Consider the following 21,379-nt stretch of genomic DNA (forward strand, 5'->3'; position numbering starts at 1 on the left):
TCATACTTGTAGTACGTTCAATCGGCTTTGTTTTAGTCACCTTATTGTTTCTTTACTTGAAGTTTTTGCGTGGCCATAACATCCAAATAATAAGGCGTATTCCTGGGGCAGAAGGGGTAGGGCCGAATGAGGAAGTACCCCATTCCGCGTCGCACTATTTTGATCTGACCAGTCGTTAAAATTGGGTCATTAACTTTTCTTAATTTATTTTCAGACGTTTCGTGTGTATAAGAAAAAGACCAACAGACAATCCTGGTCTACTGAGGCGATGAACAGTGCTGTTGATGCGGTTATTTCCGGTCGGTTTGGCTGCCTGAAGGTTTCTAATGAGTTTGACGTTCCCCAAACTACTCTTCAAAGATACGTTAGGAAAAAAGGAAAATCCTGAGTATCTGATTATAAAACTACTGGGGAATTTCAAGCCGTGTTTACCCAAGAACAGGAACTTGAGCTTGTGACGTACTTAAAAACTATGGAGGCAGGGTTATTTAGTCTGACAATGAAGGACTTGCGTACCTAAGCTTACCAGTTAGCTCGAAGAAATGGCATAGATCATAGATTTCAAAATGAAATAGCTGGTCAAGACTGGGTCAAAGGGTTTTTTAAGAAAAATCTTACTCTGTCTATTCGTAAGCCTGAGTCAACATTTGAAGCAAGAACTATGGGATTAAATAGAGTGGCTGTGCATATTTTTTTTTCGCTACTCACTCAATTGGTAGATAAGCATAAACTTACAGCGTTGCAGATATTTAATTGCGATGAAACTGGTGTTTCAGTAAACCTTAAGAACCATTCAAGAATCATTGCTTGCAAGGGTAAACGACAAATTGGTGCAATAGCTTCTGCAGAAAGGAGGGAAACCGTAACTTGCCTTATTTGCATGTCTCCAAGTCGATCATACATATTCCGATGTTAGTCTTGCCGAGGAAGAAAATGCAGAAAGAGTTTGAGCTAGGACTATTTCCAGGGAGTTGGGCTGAGGTTTACATCACTGGATGGATGACCGCTGAGCTGTTTTTAAGTAAGGTTTTAAAAATTTGTAGCATTTTCTAAGGCATCAAGGGACTTTCCGGTTCTAGTCATATTAGACGGACATTCCACCCACACCAATGACATAGAGGACATAAATTACGCAAGAGATAATGGTGTTTCTTTGCTGTGTTTATCCCCGCATTGTTCTCACAGGTTGCAACCACTTGATGTGTCTTTCATGAAGCCTTTAAGCCTTCACTACGCTGACGAGATTCGAAAGTGGCTCCGTTGCAACCTAGAGAAAGCTGTAACGCTGTCTCAAATTTCAACGCTCTCCGGATCAGCGTTTATCCAAAACGCCTTATGAACACTGCAATTAAAGGGTTTCAAACAACAGGAATTTGGCCACCTAACCCAGCCATATTCTCTAATTCAGATTTGCTACCCGCTGACACTACTGACAAGGGAACAAGCTGGATCTTCAACCCAAAAAACGATTGAGAAACCTTCAACAACAGCCTCTAAATGAAAGGTTTGATGTAGCGTCGATAGCTGTTTTCTACAAGTACATGAATTCAACTCCCTCAAACGAACTCTTTCGTATTGTTCCCCCCTTTGTCGAACCGACAAGGCCGACACACAGCTTGGTCTAATTATCTAAAGGAGGACACGCCAAGAACCGAGTACTTGAGGAAAAGCATCATCCGGCGTTGCACTTCTATCTGGAATGATCTTCCTGGGGAATTTATTCCTGCAAATCCCTCTGTTGACCCCTTCAAAAGAATGTTCAACAGATATTTAAAACCTCGAGGTTACAAAACGAGTTAATTTAATAGTGGTATATCAGATACGTTTAGGAACCTAGCGCCGTGAATATAGGAATAAAAAGAAAGAAAAAAAGTGGGAAAATCTTCGTCTGGCTCGTCTGATGATAAAGAAAATCACCACACTTTTAATCACCACATCATCACACTTGTAGTGATAGGGGTGATGATGGTACAGTTTCTAGCCCTACCGTTGGTGCTAATGGCACCAAGCTGAAAAGGTTCAATTTAACACGGATGACAAGGCTACTCCTGGATGCTCTTGGATGACATGAATGACTCTACCACGGCATTTATTGTTTCACCTAAGAACTTAATTCCTATTCCAAAAGTCAAAGGAAGTGCAAATAAAACGAATCAAAGAAGGGGGAAGACTACAGTTATAACTGATTTACCATACAAAAAGAGGTAGTGGATCCTATAAAAGCAAAACATGATCGCCAAGACAGAAAGAGCATGGGAGATACTTTTTAAGATAGAAAACAAAATAGAAACTCTAAAAATAAAGCGAAAGTGCCTGAATAAGAGTGAAGAAGTGCCAAGAAAAAAAAAGATAAAAACCAACCTGAAACTTAGTGCAGGGATTCTGACGAGTTTTCCGACTGTGAATGATTATATTGTTGTGAGTTTTATTCAAGGTCAACTGAGGGTTGGGTTGCTTGTTCCATATGTACAAAATGGGCCCACAATTTCTGTGCAGGAATTGATCGCGAGGACGATGATGATATCCTTGTATGTGAATTTTATAATTCGGAATCACATTAATCCGGGTTGCAGCGGTAGCTAACAACCTAGTAAGAGAAGATCACATCTATTGTTAAGAAATATAAAAACCCATAACTCCTAAAAAAGAGTCAGATCAAAACAAAAAGTACATCATTAGAACCGCCTTGTCCGAAATCCCTACTTAGGAAACTTTCTGTCCCTTGGCTTGAACAGCAAGGGAAATCTATTGGCTTGAAAATAAAGAAAAGTGGCAGCTACTACAGCATTTTGCCTAAACGGCATCTTTTTTTTCCACGGATATTTTCTTCCACAGATAGCTTGGCAATAAAACATCGCAGAGAGTTGTTCAACGTCTCATTTTAAAGTAAATTATTGGGGTTAAAAACCTTTGTAATTAAAACAAATTATTTTTAAAATAGAGTCAATTTTCTATGAACAACTTCATATTTCATATTAAAGATTTATCGATAACATCATAATCATAGGTTGTAGAAAGGTCATCTCTTACTGCTCCAATTAAGAAAGAACCACGTGTCTTTTCCTGTTTGTAATTTCAAACTATTAGTATATAAAAGTGTCCGAATAACACACCAGTACCCTTTAGTTTTTTGGGTTTAAAGTTTATAGTAAAGAACGACTTCTAGCTCATATTGATATAGTAAAGAACGAACTCTACCCCATGATAACTTAATTATTAAAATAAATCATCGCATGCATGATGATGCAATATCGCAAATATCTTTTGAAAATTTGCTTCTCAGGGGTTTTAGGAAAGAACGATGACTGGCATTTCTTTTCTGACCCCGTTTTGTCTTTTATCTGGGTTGCAGCGATAGCTAGAAACCTAGTAGAGACGATCACGTCCAACACTAAGAGATACAATAGCCCATAAATCCTTAAAATAGTGTCAGACCAAAACAAGAAGTACACTATTAAAACCGCCTTGGCCAAAACCCCTATGTAGGAAACTTGCCGTCCCTTGGCTTGAATAACGAGAGAAATCTACTGGTTTGAAAAACAAGAAAAGTTGCTTGAACTACGATAATCTGTAAACGTAAAGAGTAAAGAACGAACTCTACTTTTGTGTGTTGATTACCATCTTCAAAGAAATGTCGATGGCGCAACATCTTTTGGAAAATCCGGGTTGTAGCGGTAGCTAGCAACCTAGTGAGAGACGATCACGCCCCATAGTATAAAATTCATAACTCCTAAAACTAGAATTAGATCAAAAAACGAAGTACACTGTTAGAACTGCTTTGTCTGAAACCCTATATAGGAGACTTACCGTCCCTTGGCTTGAATAACAAGGGAAATATACTGGCTTAAAAATAAAGAAAAGTGGCTGCAACCACGATATTCTGCATAAACTGCATCTTTTTTTCTTTCTTTCTTTCTCTGCTCAGATAGCTTGGCACTGAAACATCATAGAGAGTAGTTTAATGGCTCATTTTAAAGGAAATTTGTGTGGTTAAAACCTTTTGTAATTTAAAAAAATAATTTTTAAAATAAAATCAGTTTGACGAAAATCTGCATTTTTCTATAACACTAATAGCTTATATTATTAACATTAGGAATTTGTCACATCTATGTGTTTTCCTTTTTTTTATTAAATAACGAATTATATGAAGAATTGATATATTATATTCTAAATGTGGATTTGTGTTATAGTAAAGAACAAACACTATACCACAGTAAAGTTAGCGATTGGTACAACCTAGTAAAAGATGAACAGGGCCAATAGTAACCAAATCATGGTTTCAGTAGTAGTAGCATACTAGGAAAAGGTGAATCACTGGCCATAGTAGCAAAATATTGAAATGTGGGTTGCAGCGGTAGTTTATATTAAAGCCAAACTATGCACATAGCAAGTTATTATACAGAGGATCAGTATAGTTAATTATAAATGGGGATTATGTACGTTTCATTAATATCATGGCCGTAGAGATAGCTGAAACCTAGTAACGAACAAACCATGGCATATCTGCCTGATTCCCCGAGGGTTGTCTCTTACTATTCCAAATGAAGAAGAGTCATAGGCTTTTTCCTGTTTGTAATATTTTTAGCATAAAAGAAGAGATACGACAGAAAAAACATCATTATGCTAAAAGGCTCAAAACAACACTATTGCAATGACGTAATGTGCCAACATAATTTTAAATTGAACTTAAAAGTATCTTAAAATTTTAGTTTGTTAAATAAATGTTATTTATCTTAGTTTTCATTTCCAAATCTATAAAGCTAAATTGTAAACTGCAAAAATATTTATGGTGTCTCATCAATTTTTCTTTTTTTTATATTAAAACTAGAGAAATACCTGAAAATTTTAAAAGAATTTTTATTTTCTATTAGGTTAAATCCACTTCTAGCAAAACAAGAGATACTACAGAACAAACACCAGTAAGCTTACAGTTTTCAACACAACTAGTTATATAATGTCTGTAGGAAAACCCAAAAAGAAACAATTGTAATAAAGTACAATTACTTTAATTGTAATAAAGTAATTGTAATAAAGTTATTTATCTTAGTTTTCATTTCCAAATCTATAAAGCTAAATTGTAAACTGCAAAAATATTTATGGTGTCTCATCAATTTTTCTTTTTTTTATATTAAAACTAGAGAAATACCTGAAAATTTTAAAAGAATTTTTATTTTCTATTAGGTTAAATCCACTTCTAGCAAAACAAGAGATACTACAGAACAAACACCAGTAAGCTTACAGTTTTCAACACAACTAGTTATATAATGTCTGTAGGAAAACCCAAAAAGAAACAATTGTAATAAAGTACAAACTCTAGCCCATACTAACTTAAAAGTTTAGTATAAAGAGCAACTTCAGAGATCCGGGTTGCAGCGGTAGCTAGCAACCTAGTAAGAGACGATCACGTTCAATACTAAGAAATATAATAGTCAATAACTCCTGAAAATAGTGTCAGATCAAAATTGTATAATAAAGAACGAACTCTAGCTTATGCTAACTGAAATGTTTAGCATAAAGAACAACTTTAGAGATTGCTGAATTGTAACTTTTCCTTAAGAAACCATCATGGGTAAAAATTTCCTATACCGAGAATCGGAACTGGGCCAACATGGATGAGAACCAGCTATCCTAACCACTAGACTGTATATAAACTTAGTACCCCGTTCCGCCCCGTGTTCCACTACAAAAAAAATTAGTGTAAAGAGCAAGGTATTGAGGAGGGGACGACTCCCCTCATATACATAATAATTTCTGTTCGTTTAAAGTTTTAACGTTGCTCGTTAATTTCAGTTGAAAAAATTTTTTTTATTTAATTTCTGATCTGTTTTTTTTTATTGATGCCGGGAAATCCGGCTTCCCCTGAAAACGTCTGTATGCTTCCCAATAACCAATATGAACAATGGGCAAATTTCACAACTTGTAACCCTTCCCCCGCGGACTGCGGGGGGTTAAATCCCCCTCAAAACCATAGCTATTAGATTTTCGACTTTGCTGAATAAAACGGCTGTCTAAAAAGTTTGATCGGGTGACCTTGCGGAAAAGATGAGGCCACTTAAAAAGCGCACTAGAACTTTTGATTTCCGATCAAATGAGCCGTCTTCCAATCTTCTACGATTACTGGTTCGGTACGATCACCCCTGGGGAAAACAAGCTAATAAACACACATCCGTGATCTTTCACGGATATATATAAGAGCTTGAAACCTCTAGAGTAGGGTCCTCTAGCATGCTGAATCTGATGGTGTGATTTCCAATAAGATCACTTGATGCTTTGGTGATGTTTCCCCCTTTTTAAAAAATTGGGCAAATTTATTTAGATTCGTAATTTTTGATGGGTACCATTGAATTTGATGAATTTTACGTATTTTAAATAAACATCAGAATTTGATTATTTTGATGTATCTGTTGTTATCAAGACCCTATTTCTTAGGGTTTCGGTGACTGTTGAGCCGCATCGCTCCTTACTTGCAATTCGCTACCACGAACTGTTTAATTTACCACGGACAATTACCCATAACATCTCCACACGTGAAATTGAGTCGGCAAAGATGGAGCAAAGACATGAGAAGAATCTCGTATAGGATTTCTGGGCAATTCTCCCAATATAAAATTTCCCGTGACAAATTTACCCTCTGGAAGCTTTCCTTCCACGGAAATTTCTACTCGTGGAAAATCCCCCAAGCATAAAATTCCCCCCCCCCCCCTCCGCCCAAAAAACGTATGCATACTTCCCAATAACAAATACTATGTGTAAACAATGAACAAATTTTATAACTTAAACACCTTTCTCCAGGGACTGTGGGTGGTCGTGTACCATAGCCCCTGGGACAAATATTTGACTTCATTTCTGCTCATTTTCTTTGAAAATCTTATTTTGTGGAAAAAGTTTGATAAATTAATGACAAAAAATGCAGAAGCTTTTTCAGCCGAATTAGAAGAAAAAGTTGTTTTTTTAACAAAGTTGAAAAAAAAATCAGGCGTCCGGGTGTCTCTAGGTTATGTATGATGTTCATACGTGCTAGAAGACTGAGAACCTGAAGGTAGACAAGCACAAGAACTAAATTGATTGGTAGTACCATAAAAGTATTTCAGTTCGACGTCTGCGATCGGTTTTCGAACGATAGGTGCAAGAATTTTCCAGTGCACTGATAAAATGCGTTTTCTTGCCAAGTATCCTCTTCTTTCTTGTTCGTTTAAATATAAAGAACGAACTCGTACCATTAAAAAACTGGTAGTCTTGAACACGAACCACAAAATCTCGAATTCTAGCGCGGTTAATAATTCACATGCTTTCCACTTTCAAAAACACTTGCTCATTTTTTGCCGACTAATACGAAAAAAAAAACAATCGGTACCACAGGGAACCAGAAAAAATACTAGTCCCAAAACCCATCGGTTTCAGCCGCTATTTTATGCGTCTGAACGGGCTATAATCCTTAACTTCACCCGTGGGTGTTAATTGTTAACACCCATGGGTGCTGTATTGTTGGGCAATATAAATTTGAAATAGGTTGAAGTACTGTTTTTATGACACACTAACATGCAGAGATCTTTTACACAGTTTGGTACCATTTTTAGTCATTCACACACCTCCCGAAATGGAATTCAGGCTCACTCAATGGATGATATATCTGTCAAAGTAATCTGTAACATAGTCCGAGGAAAAGTTCAATCCATTAGTATCACGGCCAGTCCCTGTTTACTTAAACTACAGGTAAACAGATGACTCAAGAGGGTGCCACGTTTTTCATTCAACACCAAAAAAAACTCTCTATGAAGAGCAAAATGAAAGGAAGAAATAGAAAGGGGCTAAGATTGACCTATAGCAAATAGCCGTCTGAGCCCAATATGGTAACACTCTTTCTCCAAGTTATCTTTTTTGGAATTAATCTTTTTTTCGAGAGACCGGCCCAAAACTTTTGGAAGTCTACATTTATTTGTTCTCAGACAGAATTATGATCGGTTCATCGGTTTATGGTCGGCCAAGATAGACATATAGCAATGAGCCGTCTGAGCCCAACGTAGTAAAAATCTTTTTCCAAGTTATCTTTTTTTCGAAATCAATCTTTTTTTCGAGAGACCGGCCCCAAACTTTTGGAAGAATAAACTTATTTGTTCTCAGACAGAATTATGATCGGTTCATCGGTTTATGGTCGGCCAAGATAGACATATAGCAATGAGCCGTCTGAGACCAACGTAGTAAAAATCTTTTTCCAAGTTATCTTTTTTTCGAAATCAATCTTTTTTTCGAGAGACCGGCCCCAAACTTTTGGAAGAATAAACTTATTTGTTCTCAGACAGAATTATGATCGGTTCAGACGCATAGAAAAACGATGAGAAAAACCGATCGGTACGAAAGTGTTCAAACGATAGGTGTGAGATTCTTTCGAAAAGCACATATAACATATATTTTCTTACAAGGCAATCCTCCTTTCTCTTGTTCGTTTTCTACAGAGCATGATCCGTATCGCACAAAAATTAGTGGTTCTGAACAAGAACCATCAAAATATCGAATTCTAGCATTCTTAACAATTAACATGCTTTCCACTTGCAAAAACGCTTGCTCAGTTTTGCTCAACGACAGACGAAAACCCATGGGTACCGTAGGGGAACAAAAAAAAAAACAAAAAAAAAAAACTAACCCGAGTACTGATCGGTACTATGGGAAAAACCAATCAGTTTCTGAGAGTTTCCCTATGTGCCTGATCAGCTATTCAATGTAATTCTGAATTTAAGTCGTTCATTGTGTTTACAATTTTTAAAGTCAAAATTTCAAAGCCTTTCTTTCTTCCTTCTAAAGCAGATTTTACACTTGAATCCGAATTAGTTCAGTGTATTTCCTGATGAACAGTCCAAGCAACAGAAGGGGAATCCCCAAAAGTTGTGTCTAGTGCCACTCCTCCTTAAAAACACAGTGAACACTTTTCCTTAAAACAAAGTGTATTTTTAATGGACCTTCAAGCTAAATCTAGCTATATTCGTAAACAATAGTTTTACTGAGTTAGGGGAAATAAGCACGAATAAGATTGCATAAGATATTTTTACGAATTTTTTGGCTCACTTTAATATCTTTTGTTTTAAGTGACATTGATTAAAATCACAAAACGAGGACACCACTACAATTATGCAGGAGACCCTTTTTCTTACGAATGTCTGTGGGATAGTGTATTTTGTTTAGAAGGAGGAGGGGGGGGAGTCATCGCCTATTTCAATTGCTGGAAATACTTTAGTACATAATACAGTAACATACATTTTTTTAAAAAACAGCCATCACGAGCAAAAAATGCTAAATTTATGTATCTCCTCAAACTGCAAAACACTAAATAAATCAACGCCACAACCTATGCTCAATTGTCAAGAAGTGAAAAAAAACTAAAAGGAAATAATCATCATTAAAAAAGGCATAGTGTAAACTGGGATAGAATAGAAAACAGCAAATAGACATAAAAATGGAATTGAAACCGAATAAACGAAAGAGCAAACGAAGAAACTTATTAAAAAGAAAAACAACTCAATAGAACATCAATATTAGAATGAATCATTAGATCGTGTATCATGTACATCATTAACGCTTAAACTTATTTGTCTTGCATTGAATTAGAATGCGAATAAGAAGTTTTAGGCCTTTTTCTGCTGATATAAAAAAAAAATCAATGCGAAAATGAAGAGAAAATGATCTTAATTTTGAAAGAAGTTCAGTAGAATGGGTGATGTTTTCAACGTGTTTTCAATTTAGTTTTTAAACGATGTTCAATTTTTCATTGTTTTCAGGTTGTGGGTGCCCATATTGGCAATATGGGTGCCCAATTTATAAAGCGTCAAACATAAAGCTTTTTTCACATTTTCTTGCAAAACTCTATAGCAGACATATTATCAAGTGCATGTCAAAATGCAGCAGAACAAATCAAATCCAAAGATAAAAGAACTCTACAGCCGTAATTTATAAGCAATCTCAAGTCATAAGTACTAGCTTAATATTTATAAAACAACTAAGCGATCTTAAGTAGATGAATAAATGAAGCCTCTATTGCTTGATTAATGGTTAATTTCTCTATTCAATGAAATGCTGAACAATTTCAAATGTATCCTTTTCAAATTCAATTCATTTTTTATTAACTTATTCAAAATTGATCTTAACATCAACACTGGTTTTAGGCACGCATCCAGTAATTTATTCGGGAGAGAAGGGAAGGGGGGTATTTTTAGAGGGGGAAATGAATTTCAAAGTAAAATCTAAAAACAACCCAATTGTATAAAATACTAAAAACAACAGGAAAATCCCTAGAGTTTGATATTTCAGGAGAAGGGGGTACAAAACCGTAATCACGAAATGTCCTTCGAAATGTCAAATTCGAACATCTTTTAAAATCCGACAGTCGTTGAAAATAGCAATGATAAGAACAGTTTAAAGATACGTTAAAAATGTTAAAATTTAAAAAGAAATACTATTTAAGTCAGTATAGAAACAAAATATTTCGCGCGTTATGTATGTAAGATCAGCAAGTAAAACCCTACTAAAATTCAGTATATAGTACATAAGAAGCAGAATTAATTAATCTAACCCTGTAATTAAAAAATAGGCTATTACTATACAAAGGCAACTAGCACGATCTACCACAAAGGGAACTTCTGTCGAACTGATTTGATTCACTGAATTGGTAGGGACCGAAGTACTCTTTCAAGTCCCTCTGTCCAGAAGCTCTGAAGGAGTACAATAACCAGACTCCTTAGTTCACTAGCTCTCAGATAAGCAGCATTAGTAAGAGACGAGTAGACGAAAATTTATCGACCAATGAACAACATTTTCAGCGGCAATAAAGCCACTTTATCAAGATGTTCAGTGACCTTTAGCAGCTTCCTTGGCAGCAACAATGAGGGGATAGAGACTAGTCAATGGGCGAGACATCTTTAAAAATGGATGCTAAAAAGAAATAAATCGATTCATAAGATAATGTAATACAAAGATGTAAATAAAATCTAATAGAAAAATACCCTTTTTTATAAAGCAAAAAGATAGAAGGGATCTTCTAAGAACCATATGATGATCCCTTAAAAGTCGTGAAAAGTGAAAAAATATGTTAAGCCACTAATAAACATCTTTCCTTTTGAAGAAATATATACCCAGAAAAAAAGAGAGTATGCTAATCCAACATGATACATACCCGAAGAATGCCCCTGGAGAAGGGCAAAATAAGAGACAATTTCACCAAAATGCTTCTCGCCCGAAGCCAACACAGAGCTGTGTCGAAACCAACACACCGATACCCAAACAGAGATGTGTCGAAACCAATACACCGAAAACAACACAGAGCTGTCTGGAAACCAACACAGAGCTGTGTCAAAACCAACACAGAGCTGTGTCGAAACCAACACACCAAAACTAACACAGAGCTGTGTCGAAACCAACACAGAGCTGTTTCAAAACCAACACAGAGCTGTTTCGAAACCAACACACCGAAACCATCAAGAGCTGTGTCAAAACCAACACAGAGCTGTGTCGAAACAAACACAGAGCTATGTCGAAACCATCACAGAGCTGTGTTTTTCTGGGTTGGAGGGCGAACATTTGACAAACCACAGAAAATAGGCGAATTGTATGAGAAGAATATGAAGTGAAATGGAAAATTACAAGATTTAATGGGGAAGGGTTGCGCAGATTTAAAGCCAATTTGAATGAATAAAACCTAAAAAAAAACAGAAATGAAAAGTATTAATCAAGTCACAGATTACTTGAAGCGAAAATAAATTGCCACAAAGTAAAAGTGCAGCTGCCCCCTCTTCGAGCCCCCCTTAAGGCTAGATCGTCATTTGTGGTTTACTGACAACATTGTACATACGCACACACACACGCTCATCTTTTCGCCCGAAGCCAACACAGAGTTGTTTTTCTGGGTTGGAGAGCGAATATATATATATATATATATATATATATATATATATATATATATATATATATATATATATATATATATATATATATATATATATATATATATATATATATATAATATATATATATATATATATATATATATATATATATATATATATATATATATATATATACATGTTACCGTGAATGTCCAGAATTGGTCAATGTTCGAAATACCCTTTTTTCTCTTTGGATTAAGTCAGCGTTGCGAGTTAACTTTTTTAATTTATTGCAAGGTTTGATGATGACAGGTTAGGTTAGATTATGTTTGGTTAGGTTAGCTAAGCTTAAGTTTTCAACCCATTTGTTATATTTATAACCAAATTTAACCTAACCTAAACTAACATAATCTATCCTAACTTTAAATTTTACCATCATAGCTTGCACAAGACTGAAAAGCTGACCCAAAAAACTAATTGAATCCAATATATATATATATATATATTATATATTATTGAATCCAATAATATATATATATATATATATATATATATATATATATATATATATATATATATATATATATATATATATATATATATATATATATATATATATATATATATACATGTTACCGTGAATGTCCAGAATTGGTCAATGTTCGAAATATTCTTTTTTCTCTTTGGATTAAGTCAGCGTTGCGAGTTAACTTTTTTAATTTATTGCAAGGTTTGATGATGACAGGTTAGGTTAGATTATGTTTGGTTAGGTTAGCTAAGCTTAAGTTTTCAACCCATTTGTTATATTTATAACCAAATTTAACCTAACCTAAACTAACATAATCTATCCTAACTTTAAATTTTACCATCATAGCTTGCACAAGACTGAAAAGCTGACCCAAAAAACTAATTGAATCCAAGCAGAGAAAAACGAATTTTGGACAACACGGGTGAATGTCGACATTAACCAGATTTCAGACATTCACGATAACATCTATATATATGATAATAATGATAATAATTAATTTTTACCGTCTTTCATTACAATATGAGAACATACTAGAGTAGTATGAAAAGAGAAAGAAAAAAAATAAGAACAAAAAAAAAGAACAAAAAAGAGAAAAGGGGGACAAAATACGAATAATTAAGAACTATACGGTAAAGTGACCCACATACCTAACGAAGAAAGAAAAACAACTAGAAACTTAAATCATTACTAAGTTACAGGAGCTATCAGTCTACCCCACCACATATAATAGATGGTTAAGCAGAAAGTCGGATATTTTCTTATACCAGTTTTCAATTCTTTGAACTCAGAAGCTCAAACAACAACAAGGAATACAAAGATGGTTAGCCATTAAGCTCTATAGAATCTGTCTGGCTAAAATAAGCAATAGATCCCTCCATAAAACAACCAAAAGACAACCCCTCCCTAATATACATGCATACATGATACTTTTTCATTCATGATCCTAAACTGATTCTTTTCTGGCGGTTGACGTCTTTTTTTTATGTGAATAAAACTAATTTATTCATTCTATGCATAGGATAAATACGGATTACAGATGAATATAAAAATATATATATATACATACATACATATATATATAAATAAATATATGTATATATATATATATATATATATATATATATATATATATATATATATATATATATATATATATATATATATATATATATATATATATATATATATATATATATATATATATATATATATATATATATATATATATATATATATATATATATATATATATATATATATATATATATATATATATATATATATATATATATATATATATATAGATATATATAGAGTCGAAAATTAGTACCCCCCCCCCCCCCGAACAAAAATCCTGAATCCGCTCTTGTATATATATATATATATATATATATATATATATATATATATATATATATATATATATATTTGTCTATCCTGTGCATAGAATGAATAAATTAGTTTTATTTACATAAAAAAACTATCAACCAAAAAAGAAGAAAGAATTCAAAAAAAGAGGGAAAAAGAAGAAAAAAAGGAAAAAGTAAAACAGCAGGGCTCGACCACACTCGACTTGGTATGAAAAAAAAAAAAAAAAAAAAAAAAAAAAAAAAAAAAAAAATCTATCTATTATCAAACCCAGAAGGGTTAAACAAGAACTCTCTGGAATACTGGGAAAAGAGAAACGTATATTACAGCAATTTTAAGGTCAACTAAATATTCTAAATCCCCGCTCCAGCATTAGTTTTTAAATGAGTTCAGGGGGAAAGGAATGACGTCCCTTGTCACTTTTCAAATGATATTTCTGAAAGACACGTCTTTTATGGTTAAAATAGAAAAGAAACATGATCCAAACGGAAAAAATTACAAGAAAATAGTTTATGAGAAACCAATAGATCCCTTTTTAGAAGGGAACTGTTTTCCCTTTTTTCCTTTCCTTTCCATTTTTTTTTAGCTAATGAGTGAAATTACCTTCAATAATTCTGTGGCGTATGCCCTTTTGTCGACATCTACTTCTAAACACTTGTCTAAGAAATCTTGAAACAACGGTGATAGTTTTTCTCTATCTTTAATTTCGGGTTTTCCATTTGTGGCAATCAGATACAAAGCCTAAAAAAAGAAGGCAATTAAAACAACAGTGAACAAAGAAAGAGAGAAAGAGGGGAGGGAAAGAGAGAGTGACAGAAAAAGAGGGAGAACTATAAACTAGCTGCTTTGCTGAAAAAAGTAAGATTATTGCATTACTGCTTCATTTGCATTTTGTTGAAAACTATATGTATCTTGAACAGTGTTATGTTTTTCAAAACCTCGACGATAAATAAATAGAAAAACACTCAAGATGACTGTAAAAAAAATGAAAATAAATTGTATGTTGAATATATAATGATATTAATTTAAAGACAATCAGCAATTCAAGATTTTGTTTAACTGTAATTTTTATTTATGGTGATAACCCACCCGTTATTACCATAGGCGGGAAACAGGTTGAAACGGTTAACCATTTCTTCTACCTTGGGGGGCTACTCTCTTTTGAAAACCACCATGTCTCTGGTGTGAAATCAAGACTTGCACTTGCATTATCAAGAGCATGTACGAGAAGTCGAGAAGCATGGTGCAGACCAGCGAAGGCTTTACTGAAGAATTCTCAACCTCTTCAGGAGTGCTGCAAGGATGCCTACTCTCCCCCACTCTGTTCTGCCTATTCCTGAATGCTGTACTGGCACTGGTGCCCAATGACACGGGAGTACTCATGAGTGGACACCTCTTTGACATGCTTGCATACGCCGATGACATTAATCGCCTAAACGAACAACTAGAGGAACTGCAATCAAGCGCTAACGATATTGATCATGCAGCTAGTTCCTTTGGGATGAAAATCAATGCTAACAAGACAAAAGTCATGAAGGTAACACGGCATACAGATACAGGCCTTCAACCCAGCAAAATTATGATCCAGGGGGAACAGATCGAGTGGGTTGACCATTTCGTTTACCAAGGAAGTGAGCTGACGTCCACAAAGGACTCCTCAAAAGACATTAAACGACGCCTCGCCCTTGCCTCAGCATGCTTCAAGTCATTGCGATCGATCTGGAAAAACAAACATCTGTCGCTGAAACTAAAAACACGCCTTTTTCGAGCTCTTGTGGTTCAAGTAGCAACGTACAGAGCAGAGACATGGACCTTGAAAGCAGAAGACAAATGCCGGTTGGCGGCATTTGAAACAAAATTCCTCAGGAAGCTTGCTGGCATCACCTACCTTGACCGAATATCAAACGAACGGCTATTGTCTTCGCTCAACTATTCCCAGACCATCATGCAGACCATCCAGCTTCAACAGCTTGGATGGTTAGGCCACGTTCAGTGGATGTCCCCAGCCCAACTTCCAAAAAGTGCGTTTGAAGGAAGGATTGATGCATCCCGCCCAAAAGGACGACCTTCCAAGTGCTGGTGGGAAAAATGTCCCAGCCATCCTCTGTCAGTACTCCTTCAGGCTGCAGCGAACAGGGACTCGTATAAGAAGCTCTACCATAGTTCAGTCAGAGGAGAAGCCTCGAATCGGCCAATCCGGCCGGATGGGAGTTAAATAAGTAAGTACTTGCTAGCTTAGTTTTCAAAAACTAGCAAATATTTGGAAAAATAACCATCTGTCCAAACAACTCAAAACGCGCCTATTTAACAGTTTAGTAATCCCAATAGTTATGCATGGATTCGAAACATGGACAATGAAAACTGAAGACGAAAGAAACCTCCTATCTTTCGAGATGAGATGTCTCCATCGAATTGCTAGAATCAAATACACCGACCGGATCACAAATAGGGAAGTACGCTAAAGGCTCCAGTCGACTGAAACCATTCTCAGTAACATCAAGAAATAGCAACTCCGTTGGTTCGGCCACGTCAAGCGAATAGAGGCGAACCACCTCCCGAACATCGCACTTGAAGGATCTCTGGATGGCCTTCGTCCACGAGGGAGACCACGATCTCACGATGGCCTTCGTCCACGAGGGAGATCATGATCTCTGGATGGCCTTCTTCCACGAGGGAGACCACGATCTCTGGAAGGCCTTCGTCCACGAGGGAGAAAACGATCTCTAGATGGCCTTCGTCCACGAAGGAAACCACGATCTCTGGATGGCCTTCGTTCACGAGGAAGACCATGAAAGTGATGGATAGGGAATTTCCATTTTTACTACGTCAGTTTAACCCAGTTATCATGTACTGCACCTGAGAGAGTAAAGTGCAGAACCCTTACGCATGAGCTAACAGGAGGAGTGGCCCCAAAACGTCCAAAGAGGATGGTCGGTACCTAAATAAATAATTTCTATTTCTATTTTTCAAACTTGTAAATTTAAAATAAAAATTATTTGTGATACAATTCGTTTTCGAGAGAGCGCAAGCGACGCGACAGACTTTATACTTTTACGGTTAGGGAAGAGGGAAGTAGCCAAACTTCTGTTTGTAGTAATTAATGTTCGTCTTAAGTTTGACTAAAATATTAATTCAATTTCATCTTGCTTTTAGATTTATTTATTCATCTATGTTAATCTCTGTTATCTCTGTGTTCACTAAGATCTTCTAATTTAATTCTTGTTCGTGTTGGGTTCCATTTATTCTTTAATGGTAATTTCTGGTTGTTTTGAGTGTGAATTTTAATAGGAATTTATATCTGCAGGTTTTGAGTTTAATATGGTTCTTTACTTTTCTTTGAAAAAAATCTTTTCGGAAAATTTTTCTTCATTAATTTCTGTTTGTTTTTGATTGCCAAAGTTTTTTTATTGGATTATATAACGAATATTTCTTAAGTTTTATGTCTCTAACCTAAGAATTAAAATATATAATTCTAAATTAATCGTTTAATTAGTATATTTTTATTCATTTCAAACTCCCTAAACATTCCCTGAAAGTTACAACTAAATGTCATCAGCCGTTCCTGGAATATTCCAGATACGGCCTTCTGGCAACCGAGATGCACATAGTATATTTTGATTGAATGTTCTTACGCTTGGCTTCTCCCAAGATATTGCGGATTTACCCTTATGTTAACCTGAAAGAAAATAGTGTCTCGTCATATAGTTTAACATCCCCCTTTGCATTCCTTGAAGGCTCAAATATTATTCAGCATGTCTAAAAAGTTTCAACTTAATACCCTCAGCCTTTCCTAAGATATTGCTGACACGACCCTTAAACAGTCAGTATGCACATAGTGCATTTTGATATTGTTCAATACACCCCCCTCCCTAAACATTCCCAGAAAGTAGTCACAAGTAGACGCAGCGCCAATTGCAAGTATTCTCAGCCATAGTCACAAGTTGTCGCAGTCGGAAGTAGTCACAGCCACAACCAATCAAATTTGCAGCCACAGTAGTAGTAGTGGCCCTGAAAGTTTCAAGTTAATACCCTTACCCGTTAGTAAGATATTGCAGATACGGTGTTTTAATAGCTTGCATGCAGACAGTTTCTTTTGATTTAGCTCAACATACCCCTCAACATCCCATGAAATTTCATCTGAATACCCTTAGTCTTTTTGGACACACACAGGATCAAACATTCCACCCTTCCCCAATGATATATCATGCATGCTAAAAAAAGACAAGCTGGATAAGTTGTATTCCTTGTCCCGAGGGCTAAGAGGCCATACAATCCCCGGAGGCATAGCTATTAGACCTTGTGGCTGTTTTGAATAAAATGGCTTTTAAGATGTCTATCAGTATTAAGGGGGCATCTAAAAGGGCCAGAGGTTGGTGGGGGCGATTGCCCTCCGTTCCCTTTTCCACATCCCTCTCAACATGATTTTAATGTTCCGACTTAATACCTTTAGGCATTCCTTAAATATTGCTGGTGTGCCCTTTTGATAGCCCTCCTGCATATAATGTGTTTTGATTTTGTTTGAAATCCCCCTCAACATTTTATAAAAGTGGTTACTCAATACCCTTAGCCTTTTGGAGAATCAGAATCAAACATGCCATCTTTTGCCAATCACCAAAATTATATGTACACAATGGGTAACTTATATAACTTACCGTTCATGAAAAAGCCGCCAAACGACCTTTTCAGAAGTACATGGCATAGAAACGCGCCCGTTAGTTTTGAATTATAAGAAAGTACGAAGGAGTTGACACTAGCTGTCTATCAAGTCCTTATTCGCCTCTCTGTGACGTTGAAAATATATTAAGTTCCGTATATAATTCCTAGTTCCGTATATATAAAGGTATTAAGTCCTAGTTCCGTAAATAGTTCCTAGTTCCGTATATATAAAGGTATTAAGTCCTAGTTCCGTATATAGTTCCTAGTCCCGTATATATAAAGATATTAAGTCCTAGTTCCGTATATAGTTCCTAGTTCCGTATATATAAAGGTATTAAGTCCTAGTTTTGTATATAGTTCCTAGTTCCGTATATTTAAAGATATTAAGTCCTAGTTCCGTATATAAAGATACGGTTCTAGTACCGTAACTGTGTCTTATCTGAAACTTTATCTATATGAACACTTGAGGTTTTATCCATTTCAGCAACTTTCCTTACAATCAACTATCTAAAAAGGGTCTAGTGAACTAGTACTCTAGCCTTCTCTACGGCAAAAAGGGCACCAAAATATGTCCTATTGCTGCCATATAGAACTTTCTTCTGGCACTATCACGACGAATTTATAGAAAGCACGAAGATGCAAGCATTCGCTGTCGAATGAGCCCATAATTATTTCTACGAATCCCCTTTAGCTTACCAGTACCGGGGGAAAAAGGAAAATATCAGTGCTATTCACATAAAAGTAAAAGCTTCAGAGGTAAGTAGAGGTAAATTAGTGGTAAGGACTAATCGATTTTTCTGTTGATTTCCGGTTAAAGTGTCTTACTCCCTACTGAAAGAATCCGACACCGAAGAAACAAATCCAACAGCAAGAATGTACGCCCTCAATCATCTAAATTCTCATTATGTTGAGTCATTCAATCTCCGAACATTTTCATAGAGGCAAGAAGGTTCGCAGTCAATCATTTACATTCTCATTACACAAAGTAACTTATCCTTAAAAGGTTTTCATTCAGAAAAGAAGGTTGGCTGTCAATCATTAAAATAATCATTATGTTAAATAGCTTATCCTTAGTAGGTTTCTTTCAGGCAAGATGGTTTGCAGTTAATCATTTACATTCTCATTATGCAAACAAACTTACCCTGAAAAGGTTTTCATTCAGGCAAGAAGGTTGGCTGTCAATCATTTACATTCTCTTTATGCAAAGCAACTTACCCTTAAAAGGTTATCATTCAGGCAAGAAGGTTGGCTGTCAATCATTTAAATTCTCATTTTGCAAAGTAACTTACCTTTAGAGCTAGATGACACTATTAAACAAAAAAAAAATTAGCTTACCCTTAGAGGATTTTCATTAAGATAAGGAGGTTCACCATCTATCATTTCTATTGCCATTATACCAAGCGACCAAATGTCCACTTTGGGTCCGTATTGTTTCCTAGTGACCACCTCGGGGGCCATCCAATACGGTGTTCCAACCATAGTCGTTCTTTTGTTCTGTTCCAGGAAATCTGAGCACAAAATCCTAAATCCGCTACAAAACAAAAATGAATCACAAATGAATCACGTGCAATAAAAAAAATGGCCTGCAATAAAAAAAAGGGTATACCTTTCGAATATTAGGGTTCGGCCATATGAGGCAGTGTGAAAAATTATTAAATATATACCATGTATAGTGGATCCAATTTGAAACCTAATTTTTTTATTGGGGGGGGGGGTTTCTATTTCAGACTACCAAATTGTGTCTATTGGAATAGAAATCTGTAAACAAGCATTAAAAAGAAAACACCCCTGACACCTTTTCTGCTCCATTTATGCTTATATTATAGATTAAATTGACTAGAATGTTCTGATATAGCTTATCTTAGGTAGCACTGAATTTCAAATAAAAATGTGTCCACAAATAGATGATTAGAGGCTGTAGCAAAGATCTATGAGAACTATTTGTTAATAAAAATGAAAAAAAAAACGATTCGAAACTTTTTTCAAATAAAAAAACAAAAAAGAGGAATTATAATATTAACTTATTTTTATTTAAAAAAGGATTTTGATTGTATTACTCATTTTTTTCAGTGTAACAATCCCTTAATAAAATTTAACTTGACTATTTGGGAATGTGTTTTTATTTTAGAATACTAAATTATGGCAATTAGAAAAAAACTACAGACAAACATAAAAAGGGTCTTTTTTTGTTCTATTTTATCAAAATAACTACATTATTATAGTAAAATAGGTTAATTATAGTTCAAATGTTCAATTAGTTTAATTAGTTCAAGTGTTCAATTAGTTCTAATGTTCAATTCATTAATTATAGTTCAAATAGTTCAAATAATTATAGTTAATTATAGTTCAAACAGGTTAATTATAGTTCCATGAATTTTGTCTTTGCGATTTAGTCGATGGCTGAAAATGAAGACTATAACCATTGATTCCATTGAACACATTTCCTTATAAATACTCCCCCCCCCCTCCTTTTGGAATGTAGCACACCAAATTTCCGGATAAGACTGGGTTCCAAGACCTTTATAAAAATGAATCACGAATTGTTTTGAAAAATTTGTTTGACAATAATTTTTAACAGTTTATCCAGAGAAATTGACGACAAAAATTCAGGAAAGTCTATTCTGGAGAATTAGTTCGGTGAATAATCTAAACTATTACAACGGCTATATCTGAACATAACTCAACATTCTGAACATAAATATTCAAATCAATAAGAGTTCCAACTCATCAAGGGAATTCAGAAGATAACTCACCAAAAAAGAACTTAAAAGACATTCTAATAAATTAGATCACAGATTCAACACGGTAATTCAAAAGATCGCTCACTCAAGCTATCTCATCAAAACAGTGACATTGATGCTAATTAGATTAAGAGCTCAACAAACTAATTCAAAACACAAATAATCAAGATATACATATTAGTTTGCTTGTTTTCTTCTCTACGTCAAGAGCCAAA

At 35.1% G+C, this 21,379-nt stretch overlaps 1 protein-coding gene across 1 annotated transcript; it reads right to left on the bottom strand.

The window, feature by feature from the left end:
- Nucleotides 1–10,413: 10,413 nt before the first annotated feature.
- LOC148952871 (serine/threonine-protein kinase PAK 2-like) lies at nt 10,414–19,924 on the bottom strand. Its single transcript, XM_089088139.1, has 3 exons — nt 19,759–19,924; nt 14,371–14,508; nt 10,414–10,920 (listed from the first exon to the last, which is right to left on the bottom strand). Exons 1-3 carry the CDS (start codon nt 19,900–19,902, stop codon nt 10,837–10,839), a joined length of 366 nt encoding a protein of 121 aa, XP_088944265.1. The 5' UTR covers nt 19,903–19,924; the 3' UTR covers nt 10,414–10,836.
- Between the last annotated feature and the right edge of the window lie 1,455 nt (nt 19,925–21,379).

Source organism: Artemia sp. Qi Xiang Cuo, chromosome 4, assembly GCF_049724085.1.
Source record: "Artemia sp. Qi Xiang Cuo chromosome 4, ASM4972408v1, whole genome shotgun sequence".
In the NCBI taxonomy this organism is placed as follows: Eukaryota; Metazoa; Arthropoda; class Branchiopoda; order Anostraca; family Artemiidae; genus Artemia; species Artemia sp. Qi Xiang Cuo.